The 26335-nt window shown below is 48.6% G+C and overlaps 1 protein-coding gene across 2 annotated transcripts in view; it reads right to left on the bottom strand.

The window, feature by feature from the left end:
- The window catches only part of EHMT1 (euchromatic histone lysine methyltransferase 1), an 89153-nt gene extending 66775 nt beyond the window's left edge, over window positions 1-22378 (bottom strand). For both annotated transcript variants that reach the window (XM_021691101.1, XM_044920743.1), the window contains exons 1-3: window positions 22343-22378; window positions 10029-10095; window positions 2887-3443 (exon numbers count right to left, since the gene is read on the bottom strand). In XM_021691101.1, the coding sequence (XP_021546776.1) occupies window positions 2887-3435 (549 nt within the window). In that variant the 5' untranslated portion in view covers window positions 3436-3443; window positions 10029-10095; window positions 22343-22378. The remainder of the gene's footprint in view (window positions 1-2886; window positions 3444-10028; window positions 10096-22342) is intronic.
- Between the last annotated feature and the right edge of the window lie 3957 nt (window positions 22379-26335).

The following is a 26335-nucleotide window of genomic DNA, read 5'->3' as shown; positions in this document are numbered from 1 at the left end:
TTCTAAACCTGATGTCTAATACAAAAACTAACTCAAAATAGACCATATATTTATAAAAATATAAAACTATAAAAATTTAAAAACTTCCTTAAAAATTACAGAAAAATCTTGGGACCCAGGGCTAGGTGGAGAGTTTACAGACATGATGCCAAAAGCACAAGCCATAAAAGAAAGAAACACTGATGACGTGGACTTGGTCAGAATGAGATACCTGTCCTCTAGGAAAGACCCTACTGGGAGGGTGAGGACGAGTCACAGACCGAGAAAAGTCTGCAAACGGGTCCATGGTGAAGGGCTCATACCCAGAACTCTGAAAGCTCACAAAACAATTAGCTGTGAAATGGGCAAGAGGTATGAAAGACATTTCACGAAAAAGGACATACAGATGGCAAATAAGCACACGAAAAGATGTTCAGCATCACTGGCCATTAGGAGTGTTCAAATTAAAACCATGATGAGGTGTCACAGCTAAAATAAAAACTAGCAGCGATGCCAAATGCCAGCAACGATGTGAGAAACCAAACTGCTCATATCCTGCTTCTGGGAATGTAAAATGTTGGGAATCTGGTTTGGCAGTTACTTACAAAGCTAAATATCCAATTAACATATGACCCGCAATTATATTCCTGGATATTTAACCCAGGGAAATGAAAATTTCTGTCTAAAGAAAAATCTGAGCAAAGACAAGGGGCGCCTGGGTGGCTCAGTCGGTTAAGCGTCTGCCTTCGGCTCGGGTCATGATCCCAGGGTCCTGGGATCGAGCCCCGCATCGGGCTCCCTGCTCAGCGGGGAGCCTGCTTCTCCCTCTCCCACTCCCCCTGCTTGTGTTCCCTCTCTATGTCTCTCTCTTCAAATAAATAAATAAAATCTTAAGAAAAATCTGTACATAAATGTCCAGAGCAACTTTAATGTAACAGCCCCAAACTGGAAAACCCCCAGATGCCCTTGAACCTGTGAGCAGTTAAGTTCTGGGACATACACACCACAGAAAAGCCCTCAGCATGAAAAGGAGCCACTGACACAATGTGGTCGGTCCCACAGGAACAGAGTTGCTCTCAAAGGCCCCACCTTCTTACAGAACACCTGATGTGACCCGGCTGTGGAGATGGGAGAACAGGGCTTGGGGACATTGGGGACAGGGTGGGTGGGGATGGAGGGAGGCACTGGGAGCTGTTCAGTGCTGGGTGTTCACAGAAATCTACCCTGTGCTCTAGCTGTGTAAAATGTTACCCTGGGGGAGACCGGGTGAAGGGTACATGGGGTCTCTCTATACTATTTGTGCAGCTTCCTGTGAATTCCTAATTATTAAGAAGGTTTTTTCAAGTTGTGCAACATACACAAGAATACCGCAAACGGTGTTAGGGCCAGGCAGACCAGGAGGGGTGAGGCCCACACGGTGAGACACGGGAGTCGGGCTGCCGAGCCCTGGCTATCCTAAAACAGGGATCCCACGGCAGCTCCAGGGGCCCAGCACCATGGGGCGGTCAGCAGTGCAGCCCCACGGTGCACCCTTGGTCCCCACAATCACTGCCGGCAGCTACGGGAAATGCAGTGGAACTCACAGTCAGGCAATCAAAACCACGGAAAGAAAGATGAGCACACCTCTGGGGAGAAACATCAACACAAACTCTCACCTGAGGAAGCAGGAGTCATAGCAGAGACAATAAAAGAATTGTAACTAACGTCTTTTGAAGGGTAAGACAAAATGTAACTAAATAAACTAATTAGAGATACTGGAATCATCAATATATAGAATGAATAGCAAGAATGTAACGCGCTAAAGAAGAAATCAAAGCATGTCAAGAGCTCCACAGAAAGAAAAACTGCACCAAGCATTTTTCTAGAACTGAGGAAAGACATCCATCTCAGACTGATGGGGCCCGTGGGCACAGGCCTGTTCGTGCAGCCCTGGAAGGTTGCAGAGAGGAAACCGCACATGACCTACAAATGCCACACAGTCAGACTAGCTTTAGTATGCTCACCAGGAATGCCAGGTACAAGAAATCCCAAGGGAACACACCTAGCAGACTAGAACTCATCCCCAGCCAGATCAACATAGAACTGGGAGGGAAAAACACGACTGTGGGGACGCTTGGGTGGCTCAGTGGGTCAAGCGTCTGCCTTCGGCTCAGGTCATGATCTCGGGGTCCTGGGATCGAGCCCCGCATCGGGCTCCCTGCTCGGCGGGGAGCCTGCTTCTCCCTCTGCCTGCCGCTCCCCCTGCTCGTGCGCTCTCTCTCTCTGACAAATACACAAATAAAATCTTTAAAAAAAACAAACAAACAAAACATGACTGTGGACATTCTGAGAAAACACACCAGGCACAGGCACAGAATGCCCGCCGATGGCAACAAAAGCCGCCTCACCCAGCACGATGCTGGGTTCTCGCTGCCTGTTCCCTGCGCCCAGGAGCCTGGCATGAAAGCAGAGGCATGGGCATGTCTTCAGTGTGCCCTTGTCCCCTCCTTCTGTCACATCAAGAACCTAACCAACTTCATGGCTACTTATTTCCTGACAGAATCAGCGCTCAGTCTCCCCGAGCTGCAATGAAAGCCCCCAGGCCCAAAGCAGAAGAGGAGAGGTCTCTGTGCAAGCACGTGATGCATCTTGTCTTAGTGGGCAACAGGCACCCAGAAGCAGCACAAAGCCCAGAAGTGGGCTGAGAGGGGTCGTCTGCTCATCGTTCACGCCTGAACTGTCAGCAGCCTCTCCTAACCTTCCCAGGCCCAGAGACAACCACCTGTTGGGTGACCGCTGCCATTTACTGGCCTTTCTCCGTCACACACCGAGTCCATCTGCCGTCACTGTGACAGAAGAGAACACAGACAGGAAGGAAACAACACGACAGACACGAGAGCAACCCCATCCCGACAGGGATCGCATTACCAGGCCCAGGATGGATTTTGGCATGGTCTTCCGTGCCCTGTGAACCTTGACGTCGGCACCAGGGGCCATGGGCTTCTTGTCCTCCGCGTCTTTACTTGCTTCCCCGAGCTTGGCCGGCGCTGTGGCTGGCGTCTGAGAAAAAGCACTGGGAGTCCTCCCTTTGCCAGAACCTCCGGGAAGGGTTTTCGCAGCATGACCAGGAAGCGAGGAAGCCAAAGTGCTGGTAATCCGCATGGGCTGCTCCTGCAGGGGTGGTTTATTCAAGAAGTACCCATTGCTCCCGATGACAGAAGTCTGTGTGAAGTCATCTGTGTTGATGTGGTTTTGCTTCCCCGTTTCACTGTCTCTTTCTGAAACCCCATTTTCAGCTATCCGAGCTAGTCTGTTGGTCCCTTCCTGTGGGCCGACCACCGTGTTCTCCTGAGTCTGCTGTGCTGCAGTCACGTGACCACTAGCCTCGCTCTTTCCACAGGACCCGTTGGCTTCGCTGTCTGCAGCCACAGGGGCCTCTCCACCCTGCTTCTCTGCTGAGCCTCCATCGGCTGCCATAGAGAGCTCTGTGAACAGAGGAGACCCACACACAGTTACCATTCCTTGAGTGGTTTACATAAAACTATCCAAGGAAAAATCATCTCATTTCATGTACAAAGATTTAAGTTCAAATAGATTATATATAAAATGATGTCTTAGGGGCGTCTGGCTGGCTCAGTCAGAAAAGCATGCAACTCTTGATCTCAGGGTTGTGAGTTCAAGCCCCATGTTGGGTGCAGAGCTTACTTAAAAATAATAATTAAAAAATCTAAAGAAAAGTAATAATGAAATGATGTCTTAGTCACTAACTTTGAAAATCAATTGTTAAAGTTTGGAGAAGGCCAAACCCTGAACAGGGCAATCCGCCCGGAGCTTGGTGTGCCAGCTACCCGTCCATCCTGTGTGCGAGGTCCAGCCAGGGCCTGTAGTCCTACCTTGGGGGACACAGTCTAAAACCAGAAGCACAAGATAAAGACTCCCCATTTTTTGAGTACATTAATTTTTAAAAGATAGCAAGATCTCAAAACCCATTACACAGATTTGCACATCCACCAGGCACAAACACACCACCGTAAAATAAAACTGAGCATGGTTTAAAGAGAGAGAAGCAAGGCCTCAGAAGTACCCTCACAAGAACAAACGTAAAGAAAATGGGTAATAAACCAAGAAAAAGGGTCATATTTTCAGTACATCAGCCAGAAGGCCCATTACAAATACCCGACCACAAGCCTATTCTCTATAAAAGCTCGGTCTCTGAGGACAACTTGACAGACCTTTTCCAAAACCAGTCATAAATAAATGTATTTTATATCAGAAGATCTACAAATAATCTAACCTCACTGAGAGATTAAAGCAGAAAACCCATGATTACACCACTGGATGCAGAAAGAGCTTCAGTCAACTTCAAGACTCCACCCGTCCCAGTCCCTTTACTGGCTCCCACGGGAGACCCCATCATTATGATATTAACCATCTGTTCCTCTGCCCTAGAGTGTGAGGTCTGCAAGGACAGAGTTTCGTCTGTTTGTCCACTCCGAGACAGAAACAGGGCCTGGGACATAGTATGAGTGCAGCAAATACTTTCTAAATGAACACAGTTATTAACGAAGGATTTTTAAAAAAACCCTCAGCAAGACAGAATAGGCAGGTCCTTACTTGGATGGAGTTGGCAAAGACCACACACCACGATCTGCAGGAAACATACGCTTATTCAGAAATAAGTGAATTTCAGGGCACCTGGACGGTTCAGTGGGTTACAGTGTCTAACTCTTGGTTTTGGCTCAGGTCATGATCTCAGGGTCCTGGGATCGCTCAGTGTGGAGTCTGCTTAAGTTTCTCTCTCTCCCTCAGCCCCTCCCCCTGCTCGCACGCAGATGCATGCACTCTCTCTCTCCCGCGCGCGCGCTCTCTCTCTCTCTCAAATAAATATATAAATAAAATCTTAAAAAAGAAAGAAAGAGAATTCAATGTGAGATCAGAAATGCCCCAAACATCTCACACAAAAACAGATGCACCGGCTGGCACAAGAGGGAACACAGAAATGAGAGGCACTGGAGACAAAGGGAAGAACTCTGGCCTCTGCACCAAAACCATCATTTACTTTAAAAATGCAATCAATCAGCAATTAAAACATAAGAATTCAGGGAGACTGCTGACTTCAAACTCAAGCTACAAAACTCAAGGGCATTTTCCTGCACTGGCATTAACCTGAAAATATGAGAGGGGAAAAAATACTATTTGCAAAAGAGGGAAAACTCTAAAGAATACAAAATTTTAGACAAGATTACTCAAGGCCTCTGTGGAGAAAAAGATTTTAAATGAAAACATGGTCTTAAACGGGATGACAAAAGTATGAAGTGTCAAGCTGCCTCTAATTTAATCCGTAAGTTCAGTGATACCCAATCAAAATTCCATCAGTCTATGAGAAACTCCACCACTTTGTTCTAAAACGTAGAGGGACAGATTTTCCCAAACAGCAAAGTAAATCATGAAAAAGAAGAATAAAGGCACAGGAAGACAGAATCCCTGAATCAGAGAAGGATGCAACAGGCCTCCCCACAGCACCACCACAAGGGGGCTGGGGTGTCCAGTAGGCAGAGCGGGGTCCAGGACAGCAGCCCAAGGCAGCAGGGCACGGACTGCTGGCTAGAAGGCAGATTTCCCAGGCCACGCCTGGACCTACTGGTTCTGAGTCTCTGAAGCTGGGTTCCACACATCTGGGCCTCACCGAGACCTCTGGAGGCTAATCCACACATCTGAGTCTGGGAAATACTTGTCCTAGGTAGTCTGAAAAACTTAAAAGTTAACAAGGGAAAATGTAGAAAACAGATCTGTGGCCTAGAAACAGGGAAATTTTGTTACACATCAAAAGCGTAAGTTATAACAGAAACAAGGAAAGATAAATGTGATTACATAGTGTGATGTAACAAGATACAGATATCTGGTCTCTGCCCGTGGCTCCTGACAGCTCCTGAGGTGACTCTGGATGGGGCTGGTCACCAGAAAAGACGAAGCCACAGTCAGAAGCTTGGCACTTTCAGCCCTACCCCCAGCCTCCAGAGAGGGGAGAGGGGCTGCAGACTGAATTAATAATCCATCACGCCTACGTGATGACGCCGCCACAGAAATCCCTAAACTGTGGGGTTCAGAGAGCTTCCAGGTGGGTGAACACACCCACGTGGGGAGGATGGTACACCCAGAGAGGGCACAGAAGCTCCGTGACCTTCCCCCCCACACCCGGCCCTATGCATCACTTCCACTGGGCTCTTCCTGACTCATGCCCTTTATAACAAACCAGTGACAGCGCATACATGTTTCCCAGAGTTCTACGAACTCGAGGAAGGGGTTGTGGGAACCTCCAATTCATAGCCAGTTCCTTGTGCAGCAAGTTGTGTGCACCCTGGGGACCCTCTACTTGGGGCTGGCGTCTGAAGTGGGGGGAGTCTGGTGGGACCGAGCCCCTAACCTGTGGGGTCAAAACTGAGTTGACTTGCAGGCTGCCCAGCAGGTGTCACAGAGAGCCGGAGGCATGCCGGACGTGGGAAAGCCCACCACGTGGAGTCAGCTTGCTGTGAGAGGCTGGGTAAAGAAGGGAACGGTACTCTTCCTCTCAGAGGCCCGAACGGTGGCTGTCTACCATTGCTACTGATACCCATTATTCTGAAGGTTCTGGCCAGAGCAATCAAGCAAGCAAGAAAAAGTAACAAAGGGCATTCAGGTCAGAAAGAAGCAGCAAAATTTATTTGTAACTGATGTGATCCTGGGTAGAAAATCCAAAGTAATCTACAAACTACGGGAACCAATGACTGAGTTTTGAAAGACTGATTATAGAAATGAACCTATAAAAATTAACTCAAAATGGAGAAAAAACATAAATGTAAAATGTAAAACTATGAAACTTCGAGGAAAAAAAAAAAACGAAAAAATCTTCAAGATCTAGGGCTAGGCAAGGCGTATTATCCTTGACACCAAAGCACAATCCCTAAAAGGAAAAGTGATAAATTGGACTTCATCAAGATTAAAAACTCCTCAAAATTTAAACAGCAAGTCTAACCAGCACAGAGATCCCACATGACACCCATTGATGGGTGTAATTAAAAACTCGGGGGCACCTGGGTGGCTCAGTTGGTTAAGCGACTGCCTTCGGCTCAAGTCATGATCCTGGAGTCCTGGGATCGAGTCCCGCGTCGGGCTCCAGTCCCGCATCGGGCTCCCTGCTCAGCAGGGAGTCTGCTTCTCCCTCTGACCCTCCTCCCTCTCATGCTCTCTCTCTATCATTCTCTCTCTCTCTCAATAAATACCTTTAAAAAAATAAAAAATAAAAAACTTGGACGAGGACAGGATGTCACTGCCATACACAATGGCGTTGATGTCAAATGGTGCCATGGCTTCGGATAACAGTTTGGCAGTTTCTTACAAGCCTAAACATACAGGGCGCCTGGGGGGCTCAGTCGGTGAAGCGTCTGCCTTCGGCTCAGGTCATGATCTTGGGGGGTCCTGGGATCGAGTCCCACATCGGGCTCCCAGTTCATTGGGGAGTCTGCTTCTCCCTCTGCCTCTGCCCCTCCCCCGGCTCGTGCACGTAAGCACGCGCTCTCTCTCTCAAATAAATCTTAAAAAAAAAACAGAAACTTCTGTGCTTCAAAGGATGCTGTCAAATAAGTGAAAAGACAAGCCACAGAATGGGAGAAAATATTTGCAAGCCACATATCTGATAAGGAACTTGTATCTAGAATACATCAAGAACTCTGACAATTCAACAATAAAAATCAATAACCAATTTAAAAAACAGGCAAAGGATCCAAACTGACACGTCTCCAAAAAGATACAAAGGGCTAATATGCACATGAAAAGATGTTCAGCATCACTAATCGTCTGGAAAATGCACATCAAAACCACAACGGGACACCACTTTGTACCACCAGGACGGCCATCATGAAAACGGCAGGTGATATAACAAGTTTGGCAGGAAGTGGAGACAACGGACCCCTCCCACATTGCTGGTGGGAGTGTAAACTGTGCAGTCTAACGGTTCCTCAAAAGGAGGAGTCAGGGCCTTGGTTCAGGGGCAGTGTAGGAGAGAGGAAAATGGGCACCTGGCATTATTTATCCACAACTTCTATTAGGAAAGGCCCGGGGGGGGGGGGGGGGGGCCGGCAGGGAGGAGGCGGGGAAGGAAGAAGAGCTGGAGACCATGGGTGCCCATGGAAGAGAATCCCTCAAGCAGTGGAGGGAAGCACAGCACCAGAAAGAAACCCTGAGGCAGGTCTTCTTCCCAAGAGCAAAGGTGTGGGTAGACCAGCGTGGGGGCAGCTCTGGGACGTGGCAAGTCCCACAGCTGGCCAGGGGGCACAGTACAAGGGAGCTGGCAGGCTGGATGAAGTACCCAGAGGCCCTGCAGTCCACCAGGAAAGTGCCTGGCTGGGTCAGACCTGAGCTGGGGTCCCTCCAGAGAGCAGGATTCTCAACAGGGAGAGAGGAGGGTTTAGAAATAGTCCTAGGAAGCAAAGCAGGCACTGCCCAGTCTTTAGACCCAGCCTGCTCCCAGAGTCCCAAGAATTCTACTAGAATCGGAAGTATTTCTATTACAAACATGTGTTTATGCACCAAGTCATGCACTTACAAGGACAGCCCTGCCCTACGGCCTGGACCGCTGGGGTGCCCGGTTCCACCTTCACCCACAGTGGCCCCTGGATGTGTACATGGTGGTCACGGGAGAAGGTGGCTATGTGGGTGTGAAAAGGTATCACAGCAGCTCCTGGACCGCCTGGGAAGCAGACAGGGCTGCAGCAATGCATGCTGGGTGGCCCCGCTACGGCTCGGGACAGGCACAGACGAGCAGCCACCAGCATGGACTGCAAGGCGGCCCTCAGCAGGCCACTCTTCCACCAGGCCGCGCAGCGTTGCATCCGGGGCACTCAGAGGCTGACACCCACAAGACACACAGGGCCGACCTGCAGGGCCTGGTGAGACGGGCCCAGCTCTCTGCCCATCAGAGCACAGTCCTCATCTCTCTTGCTGACGTGCACGTGGTAGTAGTGGCCACGGCCAGTGCTACCTGCACGCGAGCAGGGGCCTAGCTGCCAGTCTGACAGCCTGGGTGACCCGAACCCAGCAGTGCACCCTGTCTCAGCTCCCCCTCCTTAGAAGAGAGACAGAACCACACATCACTGGGCTGGCATGCAGCCAGAACACCCGAAGTGCTTGCAGCAGCGCCCAACGTCAGTGAGGAGGACAGTGCCATGATCTCGGGCAGGTTCCTCCTGCGCTAACCTCATGGGCAGCTGGGAGGATGACGGAATGATATGTTGCTCATCCACTCAGCTCCAGCGGCCACGCGGCGGTGCGGGGCTGCTCGCCCATCTCCCCTGACAGACACAGCCAAGCGAAACCCAGTGTCTGCACCAGTCCCAAGCCATCAGCCTCATGGGGTCCAGTCGCGATGCGGCTCTCCAAAACGAACTTCTCAGCAGCCCCCACGTGGCTTGTGTGACACAGTGGGACTCACCTGTCACGGTGTGCTCCACAGCCCTAACCAACAGAGTAGAGTGCCTCTCACCACAGCTCCTCACAGGGCTTGCCCTCTCCAGCCTCCCTGCACCTCCTGGCAAATACGCTGTTTTCCCAGCCTCTGGTTTTACCTTGCCCAAAATGTCATACAAACGGAGTCACAAAGCACATGGCCTATGGGTCCGGCCCCCTTCACTTAGCAAAACAGGCTCAGTATCACCTGTGTTGCTGTGAGAGTGAAGCTGTTCCTCCTCCTGGTTTGCTGAGAGCCGCCCACCGTATGCGCCACAGGTCGTGGCTTCGGCTTTGAGTGATAAGAACAAAGCTGCCATAAACATCCACGTGGCCCTTCTCACTCTGAGTTTTCTGGGTGCACTTAAGACAAGGATCTACCAGGTGTTTGCTTTTCTCTTTTTGGTAAAGGTTCCCTTCTCTAGCAGATCTTACGTGTGTGCCATTGTGTCCATCTGGGAATGGGAGACGGGAAGCCATACAGCAACCCAGGTGAGAGCAAACAAGTCAGGAGCCGGGGACGGGTGAGGAGATGCCGGAGCGACAGGTCTTCTGGCCACTTCTCCTGCAGGAGCAAACTGCACCCTTACCTTCCCTCAGCAGCTCTGTTTTCACGCAGCAATCCTGCTTCGTCTCCCCCTTCGCCGGAACTGCCTGCTAAAGAAGAAACAGCCATCAGCCTCGATTCACCGGCAGGCAGACTAAGCAATTCTCCGCCATGATTTCTCTAGATGGACGTTGTATCTGGATCCAGATAAAAACTCACTATCAGATGAATGGACAGCTAGGGGATATTCAAGCCGGCAGGTAACAGTCACCTCCAGGAGGAGGAATGACATTCAGAAACCAGCCTGAGAAAACTTCTATCTTATCTGTATTTTTGGAGATAGTTTTTTAATAATAAGAATGTATTCATGCATTACTTACATAATTAGAAATCTCAAATGTTTTGGTTGTTATAGGAATGCTACAAATTATATCAAAGTGCATTCTGCTGCTGACAAGAATTCATCTAAGTATTTCAAATGTCTAACAACCTACCAAAAATTGCAAAAAGGGATAAACCAAGAAAATTCAATAAAAACGTGAATCATTAAATATTTGCTCTACTACATGGAGGCATGAATTACGAAAGGTCTCTTGGATCGCTTTTTAAAGCTTCTTGCCTTTTGGAGGCTTAGAGTCTGGCTGGAGAAGTGAATGTAAACACACAAAACATTCCTGACTGGGTCCCTCCAGGGGCAGCGGCAGCCATCACCATGAGTCCATGGAGAAGGAAAAGGGGGGAGACACAGACCCTCCAGGCTCCCCACTTAAGAGTTTCAGAATCTAAGGGCACAACTCCCATAACACCTGTCTAACATCTCGAATGCATTCTCCAAAAGACACCACAACACATTCCCAGAACATTCCTACAGAACCTACAGAATCATCTCCCTGCTGATTTCACTGACGCCAAGTGTGGGGTCCAAGAGCAGTGACAGTGCCCTACCCTGTCGCCCTGGACCACCAAGCCACCTCAAGGTCGCAGAGCAGCCTCCGGTCCATGAAGCCCCTCCTTCCTCAGTGCTTCCAGAATGCTCCCACCTGCAGCTCCTAAACGGACCTGACTTCATCTCCCCAGGTACATAGGACAAGAGAGGGCACGAGCATGGCCCAGCTCCTCCTGCGGCCCTCCCACCTTTCCCTAGAGCATCACGTGTGGCCCCACTGGTGGTTGTCAAAGTGAATCCCCTTTCAAACGCGGACCCCCTTCTGTAAGCCCTCTCTTAGCCACTCCTGCCACAGCAAGCCAGAATTCACAGTGCCAGGCACCAAGGAAAAATCCAGGGGCTCAGAGACACTTCCTCCCAGAAGATGGGGAATACTTCCTTGCAGGCATCAGACTTGGATGCGTCCCTCCTCAAACCCCAGGGTCTTCCCAGCTCACCAAGGAGAAACAAGTGTTCACTGTCGGCAGAAAGCCACAGAGCCCAGCCTCTGCTCCCCCTTCCACACTTTGACCCCAGCCTCCAGCCCCTGCACCCTGCAGCCTCTCAACAGGCCAATCACCTTATCAGACAGCCTCTCCTGGACCCTGCCTTGTTGCCCCCTTGGTGCCCCCAACCCTCAGACACACCACCCAGCCTGTCTGTCCGCCCCACCAACACGCAAACTCTGGGTTCCACAGGAGAGGCCTGTCCTGTTCTCTGCCCCAATGTGTCGGCAATGAGCGGCATGCAGAAGGAACCGATGAGCATGTGGTAACAATTACTGGGGCCTTTCTAAGAGGACCCAGTAAGAAAGGCCACTGGGTCCACTTCCATGTCTGTTTCCCGCACGGCTATACGCCTGGGTGGATTCTCTGCAACAACCGAGATGCACAGCCAGGATCTGCTGCATGAATAAAGGAGGATGAGTGAGAGCAGAGCAGGGTACTGCTAGTGTGCACATCTAGAAGTCCAAAGGCCCAGAGGCTGAGCCCACGTGAGCTCAGCCCACGACCAGAGTGGAAAGAAGAAAACCCTCACAAATTCAGTGCACTGAGTCTATGCGTACTAGCAAGAAGGAACGTGGTCTTCATCACCATTTCAAAAGGGCTAAAAACCTACAAAATCAACACCAACCAAGAGAGGGTTGAAGATGGAAAGCCCAAACCAGTAACAAAATCCTGTACTGGCAACAGCAGAACCAAGCAGAACTTCTGCACAGACTTCAAGTCCTGCCACTCTCCAGCTCGGGGGGAGGCTATGGAAATCCTGACAGTACAAGGTGGGTGGGTGGGTGGCCTGAGTCTAACAGCAGGATGAGTCAGGTGGGGATACTGGCTTTAGATCTAAGAACATGGTAGGGAGGAAGGAAGCTGACCCCAGCATGCACAGCTGAAGCTCTGGTGGTTGTCAAAGTGAATCCCCTTTCAAAGGCGGACCCCCTTCTGTCCCAGCAGCAACCAGCACACCATGCACAGACGTGGGTTCCTCTTTACCATTCCCCACCAAGAGAACTGAGGCTCCTGGAAGACGGGACCAGTTCCAGGGGGGAGCGAGGAAAATTCAAGACTCTCAAGACTCCTAGAGCATCAGGTGCCGAATCGCACAGTTGTCCACCGTCGTATCTCCAGCCCTGAGATTTCCCCACCAGCTGAGTAGAAGCTTTTTGTCCATCTCCAGCTCCAGATGGCTACACCTGGGCACAAACACAGCCTGGGTGCTGGGCGGATGCAGATCTGAGGTCACCAAGGAACCACTACTGAGACAGCTTCACAGAGCTTCCCTACACAAGTTTCCATCTTTAATCAACTATCAACGTTTAAAAGTAAGAGAGTTTAGGGGCGCCTGGTGGCTCAGCTGGTTGAGCATCCAGCTCTTGGTTTCGGTTCAGGTCATGATCTCCAGGTCCAGAAACTGAGCCCTGGGGTCAGGAGATGGAGCTGGGCTGGCTCCGCGCTCAGCAGGGAGTCTGCTTCCCCTCCCCCCGCGCGCATTCTCTCTCCGAAATAAATAAATCTTAAAAAAAAATTAAAAGTAGGAGAGTTTACAAAGAATCTGGGTTTACAGAGTGTGGAGAAACGAGAAGCTGTGGCAACATGGCAGAGCTCAAGGATGGGCCCCTGGACCCCCCACGGGGCTAAGCCTTTGATACCCCTGCACGTGGAGCCGGGAAAACCCTCTCCTGCCCTGGCCTGCCTCACCTGCCCCCATTATCTGCCTGCCCTCTAAGCTTATCAGCAGCGCCTGACCTGACCCAGGGTCTGGTCTTGGCCATACATCTCAGCAAGGTGGGCAGAGGGCCACAGCATCTTACCCCCGTGCCCGCCTGACCTCCCACAGGCAATTAAGGGCCAGGCCCAGAGTGCTCAGGCCTTGCCCCATCTCCCAGCCCCTCACAGCTGCATCCCAACCACCTCTAGCTTGCACCCACTCTCAAATAGTTCTCTGGGGTCCCAAGACCCTTCCATGGGTCCAAGAGGTCAAAGCTATCTTCATTACTAGGACCCCACCTGCCTGTTTCACTGTGCTTCCTTGGGCACCTTAGCAGGAGTCAAGATGGTGGCACCAAATGAAACTTCTAAGTGATTGAATTCTTCGATGCTACGCACTCAGGGAGGTAAAGCCAACTTCACCTGAGAATGCCCTTGGTGAAGCAGTGAGATTAGCCATCTCCCCATAGGCCTTCTCATGAAGGCAGCGGCAGAAAGGCAAGCAAGCAGCAATCCAGGGCTACTGACCACTCAGGAAAGGCCCGGGGCAGCGGCTGGGCTGTGTCACTCACTGGGCACCTGCATTTGGAAGAACTGGCAAGATCTACGGCTACAAAGACTGGGCATCTGCCAAACATTTTCTCAAAATAAACACAGTGAGCCCGTGACCTCAAAGAAAACCAACGGTATGTGCTGCCAATGTAAAATTCTGGCTTCTGAGCGGAAATGAGAATTTTGGTAAATGTGTGTCTGCCTCCATGAGCTTGACAGCTGCCCAACACTTAAATATACTTTTGATGACAGAGGAAATGTTATTACGAGAATATGGTTTTTTGATATTGGATAATGAAATGTGCCAACATTTGGAAGACCTCCCGAACTTAGTGAGCCAGTGTTTCCCAAATGAGCAGTACCTAATCTTTAACACCACACATGGCAGAAGGTGCGTTAGGATGCAAGGCAGACGTGGGCTTAACCCTCACAGGGAAGGAAGGCCATCGGTGCTGCTTTGCCCTGTCAGGTTCTGGCACACTGCACCAAGCAAAACATCTGGAATTATCAAAAAGGCTCAAAATACACATGTCTATGTGAGTCCAGATCGTCTTCATGTACTGCAACCAAACAACACATCCCTTCAGTCAGAAGCCACACATGGAAGAGACAGAGCAATGCAGAGCACTGCCACTTTTCTGAGGTGGTTGTTTTAGAAAATAGTTATTCTTCATAGAAATTATTTACCTTAACATGTAAACAACATGTTACATGTTTACTTTTGTTATTTTTAAGAAAGTATGGGGTTTTTTAAGACTCAGTTCTAATTTCTTTTTTGGTAAATACCAGCAGATAGACCCCACATAAACAAGAGCCCTCGGGGGTCCTAAATAGCTTTTAAGAGTGTCACTTGGCCTTGAAGCCAATGTCCCACACCAAGGACACCAAGCCTCCTATATCAGAGGCCTACTAAGAAAAAACACCTCCAGACCCCTGGGCTCTCACTATCCCCGAGACGTACCCAGGACCAGCACAGCACAGCAGGCCTCCCCAGAACACTCACGAATGCACCTACAAACTACCTGTCTCCTATCCCCACTGTCAGCCACATGTCCCTGCCATGAAATTAAGTTTCATGACTTCTTCTCCCAAAAAACTCTGTTTTAAGATCATTATGTAACACACTTTCAAATAATGCCAGAATTATCCACTATTTTGTTCTGGATCTATTCGATTGCATTCAGGCATCTTCTGACAAGCACTAACCAACATGCCAGGCCGTGGACAAGCCTAAGAGCTAAGGACAAAACATCAACATCTCTGCCTGATTTGTACGTCTTACTTTTAAAACCCAGCATCCTCCTCGCTCATTAAGTGACCATTGATGATGGCACAGGGCAGGGGAGGAAAGAAAGGGGAGCATGGAGGAAGAGGAGAAGACCCCCGGGGTGGGGTCTGGCCCTGAACCCTCTTCTATGCCCCATCCTTCGCCTCCGCAAGGCTGCCTGGGGACCTGCAGTGAAACGGGAGCTAGGGTCTGGGCCTCAGAACTGCTAGCGCTAACAGTTCCTTCACTTGCCCATCCAGGCTCACATTATAATAAATTCCCAATTAGAACAGAGCTGTGATGGTCACAGGCCGAAACGCCTGCGGTAAATGTGTATAATTTTTGTTGTACAAAATCTATCCAGTATATGATCAGAATGGATTATAAACAACAGCAGCAACAGAGCAAATCTTCCCGGAAAAGCAGAACAGAATAATGGAGTCCACCTGGCATGCACTTGATGTGCTGGAGTTAGATCTGACCTTCCAGAAAATGATATTCTGCTCTTTTGAACGTCCACCCAATACACTGAAGCACGGATGTGGATGGAGAAAAAAGGAAAACTGTCTAGACTGTGAAATTTTTTCCTTAAATGCAAGTTGGTAGATTACGATACACACAAAAATCTAGGGGAAAAATGTGTCCCAGGGGGTGAAGCAGAACCTGACCCTATGCTGGACTTACTAGGCCAAGTGCACATCCAGCAACCAGGGCAACCGTCACTGCAAGCTGCCCAAGCTACGGATGTCCGGTTACATCTGAAGTCCAGATATATGACAAATCATGTTTTTAGTGTAAGCATGTTTACCTGAACTTCAAATGTACCTGGGCATCCTGTATTTTTTCTTTGCTGAATTTAGCAACCCTGAACTGAGTCCATGAGAGTCAGCAAGAGACAGAAGGAGTCTAGGTTTCTATAATTCTGAAGTGGCAATGTTGACTTTTTTTTTTTTTTGAGAGAGAGAGAGAGAGAGAGAGAGAGAGAGCATGAGTGGTGGGGGCTGCAGGGGCAGAGGGAGAGGGAGAGAGAATCTTAAAAGCAGGCTCCATGCTCAGCACAGAGCCCAGTGCAGGGCTCAATCGCACAACCCTGAGATCATGACCTGAGCTGAAATCAACAGCAGGACACTTAACTGACTGAGCCACCCAGGGGCCCCGTTTTTTAAAATATTGTTATTTATTTATTTCGCTGACATTTTTAAAAGGCAGTATTCTCTGCCCTTTGAAATCCTATTCCTAAGAAAAAAAGAATTATTAATGAAACAACTTCTTCAATAAGAGAACAGAACACAGAAGAAAATAAAATATGGAGAAAAAACCCAAAGACATTACAAAGTCTTATTCCAGGGCCTTCAGATACCCTCACCAATTTAACGAATTAAATTAATTTTTTAAGTCAACAAGAACAAGAGGCCTGGGGGAAGGGGAAATGCCAAGATGTAAAGACCACAAAAGTAGCATCTATTCTTCAGGTGAGCCCTGGCAAGTGCCCGTGTTGGTTCTAGTCATGTCACAGCCTCCTCTTAGCAATATAGGACAGAAGACGGCCCTGGCATTTTTACCCCACATGGGGATATGTGTGGATACAATCTAGGTTTCAGCTAGGTTTTCTTCATGATTAAAAGAAAACAATCTTTTCCAAGTCTGTACAGCACCATCACTGTATGTGGTATGTCCCTCCCTTTCAATGCAATCATAGGGACGCCTGGGGGGCTCAGTCGCTGAAGCGTCTGCCTTCAGCTCCGGTCATGATCTCAGGGTCCTGGGATCGGATCAAGGCCCACGTTGGGCTCCCTGCTCATCGGGGAGTCTGCATCTCCCTCTGCCTCTGCCCCTCCCCCACTCCCCCCCCACTGGTGCGCTCTCTCCCTCTCTCAAATAAATAACATCTTTTTTAAAAAATTGTTTTAATGTAATCATAAAATAAACCCGTACCAATCATTTACAACTTAACACAATCTGTAGGTAAAATAAAGGGCACACCTCTGTGACACGTTAAACTGAATGCATTTTCTTCTCAGGACAGACAAGGACCTCTGCTCTGCCACTCAGAAAGGCACTGCTTTACATACACAGGGGGTGTTTCTCCTTTGTCAGTGGACATGAAATGACCACATCAAAAGTAATTCATCATAATACAGTTAACTTCAATTTTACTATATTTGATTTCAGATACTTTTTAAAAAAAATGATCCCTTATGAAGGGTAAGATTTTGTGTAGAACCTTCATTACTACGACACGTGATGCGTATCTAACTGTCCACGTCCACCCCCACCCGCCCCGTGAACCTCCTCATCAGCACCTGAGAGGCCTGGCGCCTTCCCACACAGGTGAAGAGCCTGGGGCACAAGGTCAGGAGCGTGCCCAAGGCCATGCGAGCCTCCACTGCTCCATGGCAGCCTGTGAACCCTGGAGGTCTGGACGAGGGCCAAGCCCCCAGCACCAGCGCAGGCTCGGCCCACCTCATCCATGGCCAGGTACCTCTCCACAGGTCAGACGAATAGTGTGCACCATCACGGGGACAAGCTAGGGGCCACAATAATGATAATTCTGGGCAAACCCCTCCTAAGCGTCCATTACTCCTGTACCACGTCTCTGCACGGCAGCAGGAGGTAGGGGTTAAGCCCAGACAGTGAGAGCTGGGCAGGCACCCTCCCACCTGGATCAGGCCCATTTACTCAGGTGGGACCACAAGAGCACAGAGCAGTCTGAAAGGAAAGCTTAGGAGGGAGAAAAGAGAATCATCTATCTCCGAGCTCTTTGGCTCACTTTTCCAGAAAGCTGTTCTTTCAGGAGACCTCAATTACTAAAGCCCAATTGTTAATCTGGCTTTCTTCACAAAGATGCAACTGTGCAAACTACTTTGGAGATGAGTGTCTTCTCACAAATTCACTTTAACTACCAAACGCAATACAAATGATCTGAAGGAAAGCCTCTATTCTCAACAATAAAGATCTAACCACAAAAAGTATCCTTATTTATGAGAGTAAAGGTGAAACCCTTAAAGTCAACAGAAATTTAAAATTGCTTCCAAATACTCAAACCTTTAAAGTGCTGTGGGGGGCGCCTGGGTGGCTCAGTCATTAAGCGTCTGCCTTCAGCTCAGGTCATGGTCCCGGGGTCCTGGGATCGAGCCCCGCATCGGGCTCCCTGCTCGGCGGGAAGCCTGCTTCTCCCTCTCCCACTCCCCCTGCTCGTGTTCCCTCTCTCGCTGTGTCTCTCTCTGTCAAATAAATAAATAAAATCTCTAAAAAAATAAATAAAGTGCTGTGGGGGTCCACTGGGCAGTCCCACAGGTGATGACGACCGACCAGCCCCAAGGCTGGAGCACACAGGCCAGGCCAGAGGGCGAAGCACATGTGCACAAACACTTCACGGCAGTCGGTTCCCTAACACAGAGGTCACCCACACAAATACGAAAGCCAACGTCGAAACCACCTGGTACACAGACCTCAAACCCTGCTGTGTGTACGGGGAGCCAACGCTCTGGTCTGATCTTGGGCCTGAAAGCAGCTCTCCTGGCCCTGGTGGCACTGAGCATTTCCAAGGCCCCTCCCACTGAGAGCCGCAGCCCTCTCACAGATAAGCTCCCTCCCTCCTCAAGGCTCAAGCCACTCTGCATCCATGCATCCACGATATTCAGAACTCCTATTTCAAGCACAGCTGTTGAGAAGGTTAACTCTTTAACTGCCACACACACACACACCTCTTAAGTCTGAAAGGAGTCAAAGCCATTTCAGAACGAATCTGAGAGACGCTGACCAGCATGGCTGCCAGCCGTGGAACCAGGTACAAGAGCTGCCGTGCTATGCAGGGAGGAGGGATGAAGTCCACGTCCTCCCATGCAACTGCCACCTCCTCAGTGCAGCCTCAAAGCACCCTACCCTGGTGTTGGGGGGGGAGGCTGGGGGGGTGGCGCCAGCTCTCACATATTATCTACCAGAGCTGCGAAGATACCCAACAATGGCAAGATACTAAGAAAAAGGAAGGGAAAAAAACCTCTCTAAACATGCATCTTCACAGTAAGGACATGCTTGCTGGACTCATCTTTGTGATCCCACAGGTGGCCTTGCTTTTCCATTCCACAACTAGGAGACTGTGGAAAGAAAGGCGCTTCTCCTCCAACAAAGAGCACCCCACTCACAAGCTTTCTGACTCCACCACTGGAGGCCATTTGAAGCATCCGACAGGCAGGCAGGCAAAGAGGGCCTTCTCTCCCTAAGGGTGGAGATGCAGTTCTGGCCACAGTCAAGAGAAATGCCAATTCCAACCTGCCATTTACTCCTCTCTGCTTTAGATCTCTGCCCAAGATCTGGACCAGAGACCACATCTTCTCCTCAAGAACTGCTTTAGGGCCAGCACAACACCAAACGCTTTCAACACCAAACGGGTTCCCAAAGATGGGATGATTCTTCTGTTCAGGAAACTTGAGAGATGTAGAGCGCTATCTGCCCACCCCCTAATTTTCAACTGGTTTCCACATACCAATTTCACTAGCTAATTATCAAAAGGGTGGGAAGAAAAAGAATGAATGCTTTCAATATCTGATAGATTTCCTTTTCCCTCTTTTGTCTTTTTGTTTTTTCCCTTTGGCAGCAAAAGGAGTTAGTTCCTAAATTTGGAAAATACAATTAATATCCAAAGTCGCCCCAGAAATTACATTTAAGGGACTGTGAAATATCAGAACAGATTCCTTTTCCATCTGCTGCTTAACCCTTAACTGGCCTCTCCGCAAAGGAGAAAACCAAAGGCGCTACATGCTTCCACTGCCTTGATCTAGAACTCTCTTGGCTACTGTGGTTTTCCAGATAGCCAAATTGATTGCACACCACACTACACACCTCTCTAACAGGTGATACTGACATTCCTCCATGAGAGGTGGGCTGTGCTCCCTCACCTTTAACGAGATGGGCCTTTGTGACAGCCTGGAGCTGAGACCGTGGCTCAAGTGAGCTGCATGTTGTCTGAGGCCAGGTCACATACCTGTGGCCACCTGTGGGCATCCCGCCAGCGGCACACATACCCAGGACCGACCGCCGGAAGTGCATGTGCATGAGCTTTCAGATGACACGCCACCCCCAGTGTCCAAGTCTTCCAGCTGAGGCCCCAGGCTCATGGACCAGGAAAAAGCTGTCCACCGCTGCCCAGTCTGCCCCAGACTCACGAGGGATAACAAGCCCTCACCGCTGCTTCGAGGCACTACATTTCAGGGCAGCGTGCGAAGCAGCACCGCAACCCCAACAGGGCCCTTCTCCTCTGAGTCCCTTCCAGGGTCACAGCAAACACAGCTCTGGGCCTGGGCCCCGAAGCAGAGGTTAGAGCCCTGTGGCACTCGATTTCCAGAGAAGATGCAGGATGCTGCGAAATGGAGCTGGTGCCATGGACACCCGTGGGGAACGCATGGGCCTCTCCCACTCTGAACCCCGGGTCTACGGCGCCCAGCACCCTAAGGTTCCAGGAGTTAAGCACGCTATCTGGATCCCTTCAGGTCTGTGGAGGACAAGAAAACCAGCCACGACCAGAACAAGCTCCTGAGATGTCACTGGCCAAGTGCTGGGTTACAGCAGGTATCTGTTCCGGGGGCGTAATCCAGGGAACGGGGGTCACAAAGTACTGCCTTTTAGTCTGACTTTGCACGCAGTGAAGACATTTACACATATTTCTTTCCACAAATAAAGAGGCTGATTTTCCAGTTTATACATCAGTCTCTTATGAATTTGGACAGTGCGATCACCACAATTTGGTTTACTTACAAAACCAAGTTTCCAGACCTGCAAAGGTGACACCTGCCTTCCACTGGGACCTTCTGCCTGATTACCACGCTGACAGCTCCCACGCTATGCAGCAGTGCAGGGGTGCTCTACGTGGCTAAGCAGCTGACTGGTGGTGGGTCTGGGTGCACCTGGTGCCATTAGGTGCTCGGAGGGTACACAACTCAAAATGACACTGTGGAGACTCACAATCTGTGAAACTGGAAAACATCTACTCCATCTCCCCTCATTTAATTTGGAGTAAATCAAGATGAAAATTCATGGAGTCCACTAGAAATCAGGATGCCTCACTGGCAGAAGGGCACAGAGGAGCCAACGGGACCACAAGGGTGCACCAGTCAGCTGTGCACCTCACAAAGGCCCAGGCACATGCAGGCCTGTCCACCAGCGATGCCAGCCTCTAGCACAGTGACTCAGCACACCAAGAGTCACCCTATAAAACCAGAGGAATCCAGTTCCACTCCAAAGATCTAGCTCTTCTCAATTTCAACCAAATTTCTCATAATATGAAACTATCACAGGGGGAATCACTCAACATATCATTTGTTAAACCTTAGGTTATCAAAGATAAAAAGCAAAATGGGCAACACGGCTCATAAATACATTTGCCCTAAAAAATTCAGTAACAGAAATCCACAATGTGGGACATCCTGCAAGACCAGTGACACAGTTTCATCACAATGGATTGGGGCGGGGGGGGGGGGGGGAGAGACACGGGACTGTTCCAGATATCAAACATAACAACCAAATGCAAAGTGTGGATTCTGTTAGGATCCTGATTTGAACAAACCAACTATAAAATGACATTTTGACAAAACTGGAAGGAAATTTTAAAACAGATGATACCGAGCAATTACTTCAAGTTTTGTTGTGTGTGAAAACAACTTCATAGTTATGTAAAATGTCTGCATTTTTTTTTAAGTAGGCTCCATGCCCAGTGTGGAGCCCAATGTGGAGCTTGAACTCATGACCTCAGCTGAGATCAAGACCTGAGCTGAGATCAACAGTTGGACGCTGAACTGACTGAGCCACCTAGGCACCCCAGATATCTCCATTTTTAAAGATACACACTCAGAGTTGAGAGGTAAAAATTTCATGACACCTATGGTATGCTTTAAGATACCTGAACAACAACAAAAAGGAAGAGGCAGAAAAGGAAGGAAAGGAGATAGGAACCATGTGGCAAAATCTTGACAATGATCATGGAATTGTAAGTTGTCTACTTTGCATATGGTGGAAACTTAAATTCTTCATAAAATCCTAATGAAAAACTAGTTCTAAAATACAGATGAAATCTGTATCAAAAAGAAAAAGTGCACCAGCAACGTCCCTGCGCAGCCCCCCATGAGCCCTGCGGCTCCACTCACACATCCCACAGCAGGCCTGGCCCCGTTCAAGCTCACTGTCCTGCTCCCCTCTTTACTAAAATGGGTACAACTACACAAAACCCAGCTCAGAGAGCCAAGGAGGCTGCAGAATGCTTGAAACAGTAGGCAACACATAATAAACATCGGCTATTATCACTGCTCAATGTATTTAGTACATAAGTCACAAAGAAATGTCTAATATCTGCCAAGTGCCAGACATACACTTGTCACTCAGCCCCCAACCCCAGCGGGCTCCACGCACCCTACCTGCCCCAGTGACCACCGTTGCCTGACTCTGCCACTGCTCTCTCCTCTCCATCCATGCCCTAATTTCCCCTTTCCAAAGATCCCATTACTGTCACTGCTTAAAAGCTCTGCAGGACCTGTTCCCAAACGGGTGAGTCTGGCCCCACGACTCAGGACACCTCCTCTCGAGCTGCCACACCCACACCAACTCTCCCGCTTCAGACTTCTCTTAAGGCCCTCCACGAGTCTACAATACCACACTCTCTTTTAAAAGAGGCCCCAGTAAAAAAAAATAATAAATACATACATACATACATACATACATACATACATACATAAATGAGGCCCCGGCCCCGCCTGCGCATGCCCACTCCCTCCCTCATCACCAGCTTTGAGGCCAGCCCCACCCCAAGTGCTCACAGGCCTCGCTTCCCTCACAACTAACACACACGGCAGGGGCACACTCCAGGTGAATGTACAAGGTCATCTGATTCTTCCCCAATGCAAAACATACCTCTAAAAGAATGTCTTCTCATTCCTTAATGTTGTAAGAAGTCCCTTCTAAATTAGAGTAAAAAGAAATTGCTTATAAAGAACTGTATGACAAAAGGCCATTAGAAATACCCAAAGGTACACAGAAATGTACTTTATGAATGCCAATAAAGGGGTCCTTCCCCGGACAATATTCTGGCACCTTGAGCAGTATCAGCCTATTGTTTCCCACAATTCCCATTTTATGCCTTTTCCACAGTCTTCCACAGTCCAGTCAACGTTCTCATTAGTTCTGCCTATTTTGCACTTCAGCTGAATCAGCAATTTCCTGTGGATTTTTAGTAAACTGTGCTTCATTTTTATTTCAGGGAACAGTAACATTTTAAAAGCTCCTGTATCAAAGGAGTAAGGGAACAAAACGACCAGAGACAAGGAGGCGCAGAGCCATGACCCCTGACTGGAAAGGACAAGGCTGGGGGATGGGACCCACTCCACACCTACTAGAACAGCCATGGTCAAAAAGATGAACCGAAACAAGTGTTGGCAACGATGTGGAGAAGCTGGTGGGAACGCAAAATGCTGTGGCTACTATGGAAAACAGCCTGGTGGCTCCTCAAAAAAGTTAAAGAATTAACACAGGACTCAGCAATTCTATTCCTGGGTATATACTCCAAAAACTGAAAACAGACACTCAAACTTGTATACAATGTTCATAGCAGCTTTCTTCAAAATAATCAAAAGAGGGACTCCTGGATGGCTCAGTCAGTTAGGCAGCCGATTCTTGATCTCAGCTCAGATCTTGATCTCAGGGTCCTGCATTCAGGCCCTGCATTGGAGCCTACTTAAAAAAAACCTCAGGGCGCCTGGGTGGCTCAGTTGGTTGAGCGACTGCCTTCGGCTCAGGTCATGATCCTGGAATCCCTGGATCGAGTCCCGCATCGGGCTCCCTGCTCGGCGGGGAGTCTGCTTCCTCCTCTGACCCTATCCCCTCTCATGTGTTCTCTCTCTCTCATTCTCTCTCTCTCAAATAAATAAATAAAATCTTTAAAAAAAAAAAAAAAAAAAAAAAAAAAAACCTCAAAAGATGGAAAAAAAAACTCATGTTTTTTCTGCAGATGAATAAACAAAATGTGGTCTATGCATGCAGTGGAGTATTACTCAGCCAGAAAAAAGAAATGGAAGTTCTGGCCCAGGCTACAACATGGATGACCCCTGAGAACATTATGCGGAGTGAGATGCCAGACACAAAATGACAATTCTACTTACATGAAATATCTAATTTAGGCAAATTCATAGAGACAAAAAAAAGAAAGGGGAGTTATTGCTTAATGGGTACATAGTGTCTACTCGAGGTGATGAGAATGTTTTACAAAGACAGAGATGACGGTCGCACAACACTGTAAACATACTTAGTGCCATCAAAAAGTAGGCTTAAAAATGGCTGAAATGATGGGGCGCCTGGGGGGCTCAGGCTGGTGAAGCATCTGCCTTCGGCTCACATTACGATCCCGGAGTTCCAGGATGGAGTCCCACTTCCCCCTCTGACTCTCACCCTGCTGTGCTCTCTCTCTCTCTCTCACACACACAAATAAATAAATAAATAAAATGGCTGAAATGGTAAGACTTATGTTTAAGTATATTTTACCACAATGAAAAAAAAAGAGGGGAAAAAAGATTGAGAGGCGTGCCAGGATAACCCTACTGACGTCACCATGGACCATTTTAACAAAGCCAATGTAATTCTCAGAAAAGACTCCTTCACAAGGAGAGAGATGTATGTAGAATACAAATCAGAATATAATAAATACTATTTGCGTAGTAAGAGAACAGGGTTAGCACACCAGTGCTGACAGCATGACATTACAAACTGTATTTGCTAAAAGGGACATACTCATCTCCTGATGTTGGCAGCTCTATCACAGCCGGAGGAAACACACGCTAACATACTTGGGAGTGGACAAACCTCCTGATGTTGGCAGCTCTATCACAGCCGGAGGAAACACACGCTAACATACTTGGGAGTGGACGAACCTCCTGATGTTGGCAGCTCTATCACAGCCGGAGGAAACACACGCTAACATACTTGGGAGTGGTGGGGCATCTGAGAGGCAACTTGGACTCAAATAGCTCACGGAAAAAAAAAAAAAACTTTGATCATATTTGCAACTTTCCTATTAAGTTTGAAAGTGTTTCAAAGGAAAAAGAAAAGCAATTACATATATAGAAAAAAATGAAACATCGACAAAAGACTACTACACATTTTTGGTGGGCTCAAGTCTCTGTAAAACTCCACAAAGAGAGATCTGGAAGTTTATACATGAACTCATCATAGAAGCTATGGGGACAGAATGTGAAAGGGATACCCAGGGACAGGGAGGGCAGGTCCTGCCTGAACAGGATGTGATTTTCAAAAGGAAAATTCATATATATTGCACGCTTTTACATTTTTAATTTAAGGAAAGGAAATGAATCGGGAAAAATTAGAAAGTAAAAACTGTCCATAAGGCAACTCCTTTCTATGCAAATATGTTCATAAAGGTACAACTTACACAGACTCTAACAATGGGATGCCACACATACCGCTGGGAAACCATCCTGCCCTTAACGAAGGTGAGCAAATGCATTTACGCCAACAGTCAAGGCTGTGGTGGTGGGCCCACGGCACACACTTTGCGCTCACCCCCGACACAGGACCCGACTGACAGACAAGTAGGGCATCCACAACAACTCCGCATCATAAACAACCTTGAAGTGAACATCTTCACTTAATATACCCCTATGCATGTAGTTCTCTGTAAATCTCTCTAGGAAAACTAAAATAAGGAACAGCGCTAGAAATTAAAGCTATGCTTTCCCTTATGCAAATGATGTGCCGTATGTCTCAGCAGGGGTCCTGAACAGAGAGGTGCTTTTCTCCTTCTTAAGACTGAACTACTTTAAAAAACATTTTGGAAAATAACTCCCTACCCTTCTCATGTTAATGTGTGCTAAATCCAGGATTCAGTCTCAACTGTAAGAGAAAGGAATCTTTCCCCTGTCCCAGCCCCACTTTACCAGGGGCAGGAGCCCCAGGCCCAAGGAACAATGTGCGGCCAGACCGCATGTCTGTCCCAGACACAGGCAGAACAGGCGGGGTCTACACACCTAAGGAGCTGCCAAGGAGCAGATCAGAGAAGACATGAGGCACTGAGGTGATCAGAAACACTTCCTCCCTGCCAGCCTCAAGGGCTCACATCACTGAATGTTACTGTTTTTAGACTAAATCATTAAGTAGCAACTTAGTTGATTCCTAATAGCCTAATATCATGCCCCTACAAAGGCACATGAACCTCCACCGTTTTCCAAGTCAGCTAACTCTCATGCCAACAACAGCTTAAGGTGATGACACCAAGCACTACACAACTCTAATTGACATAAACAGCCTGTTTTCCTGAAGTCCACACTTAAACAGAGTAGGTCACATTACCAAAAAGACGTCCATGGGACATGCCATGAGCCACAACACGTCTTCTGCCCTGGAGC

The sequence above is a fragment of the Neomonachus schauinslandi genome, chromosome 13 (assembly GCF_002201575.2).
Source record: "Neomonachus schauinslandi chromosome 13, ASM220157v2, whole genome shotgun sequence".
Classification (NCBI taxonomy): Eukaryota; Metazoa; Chordata; class Mammalia; order Carnivora; family Phocidae; genus Neomonachus; species Neomonachus schauinslandi.
Note: the sequence above shows the minus strand (reverse complement) of the source record. Positions and strands in the feature narration are given on the sequence as shown.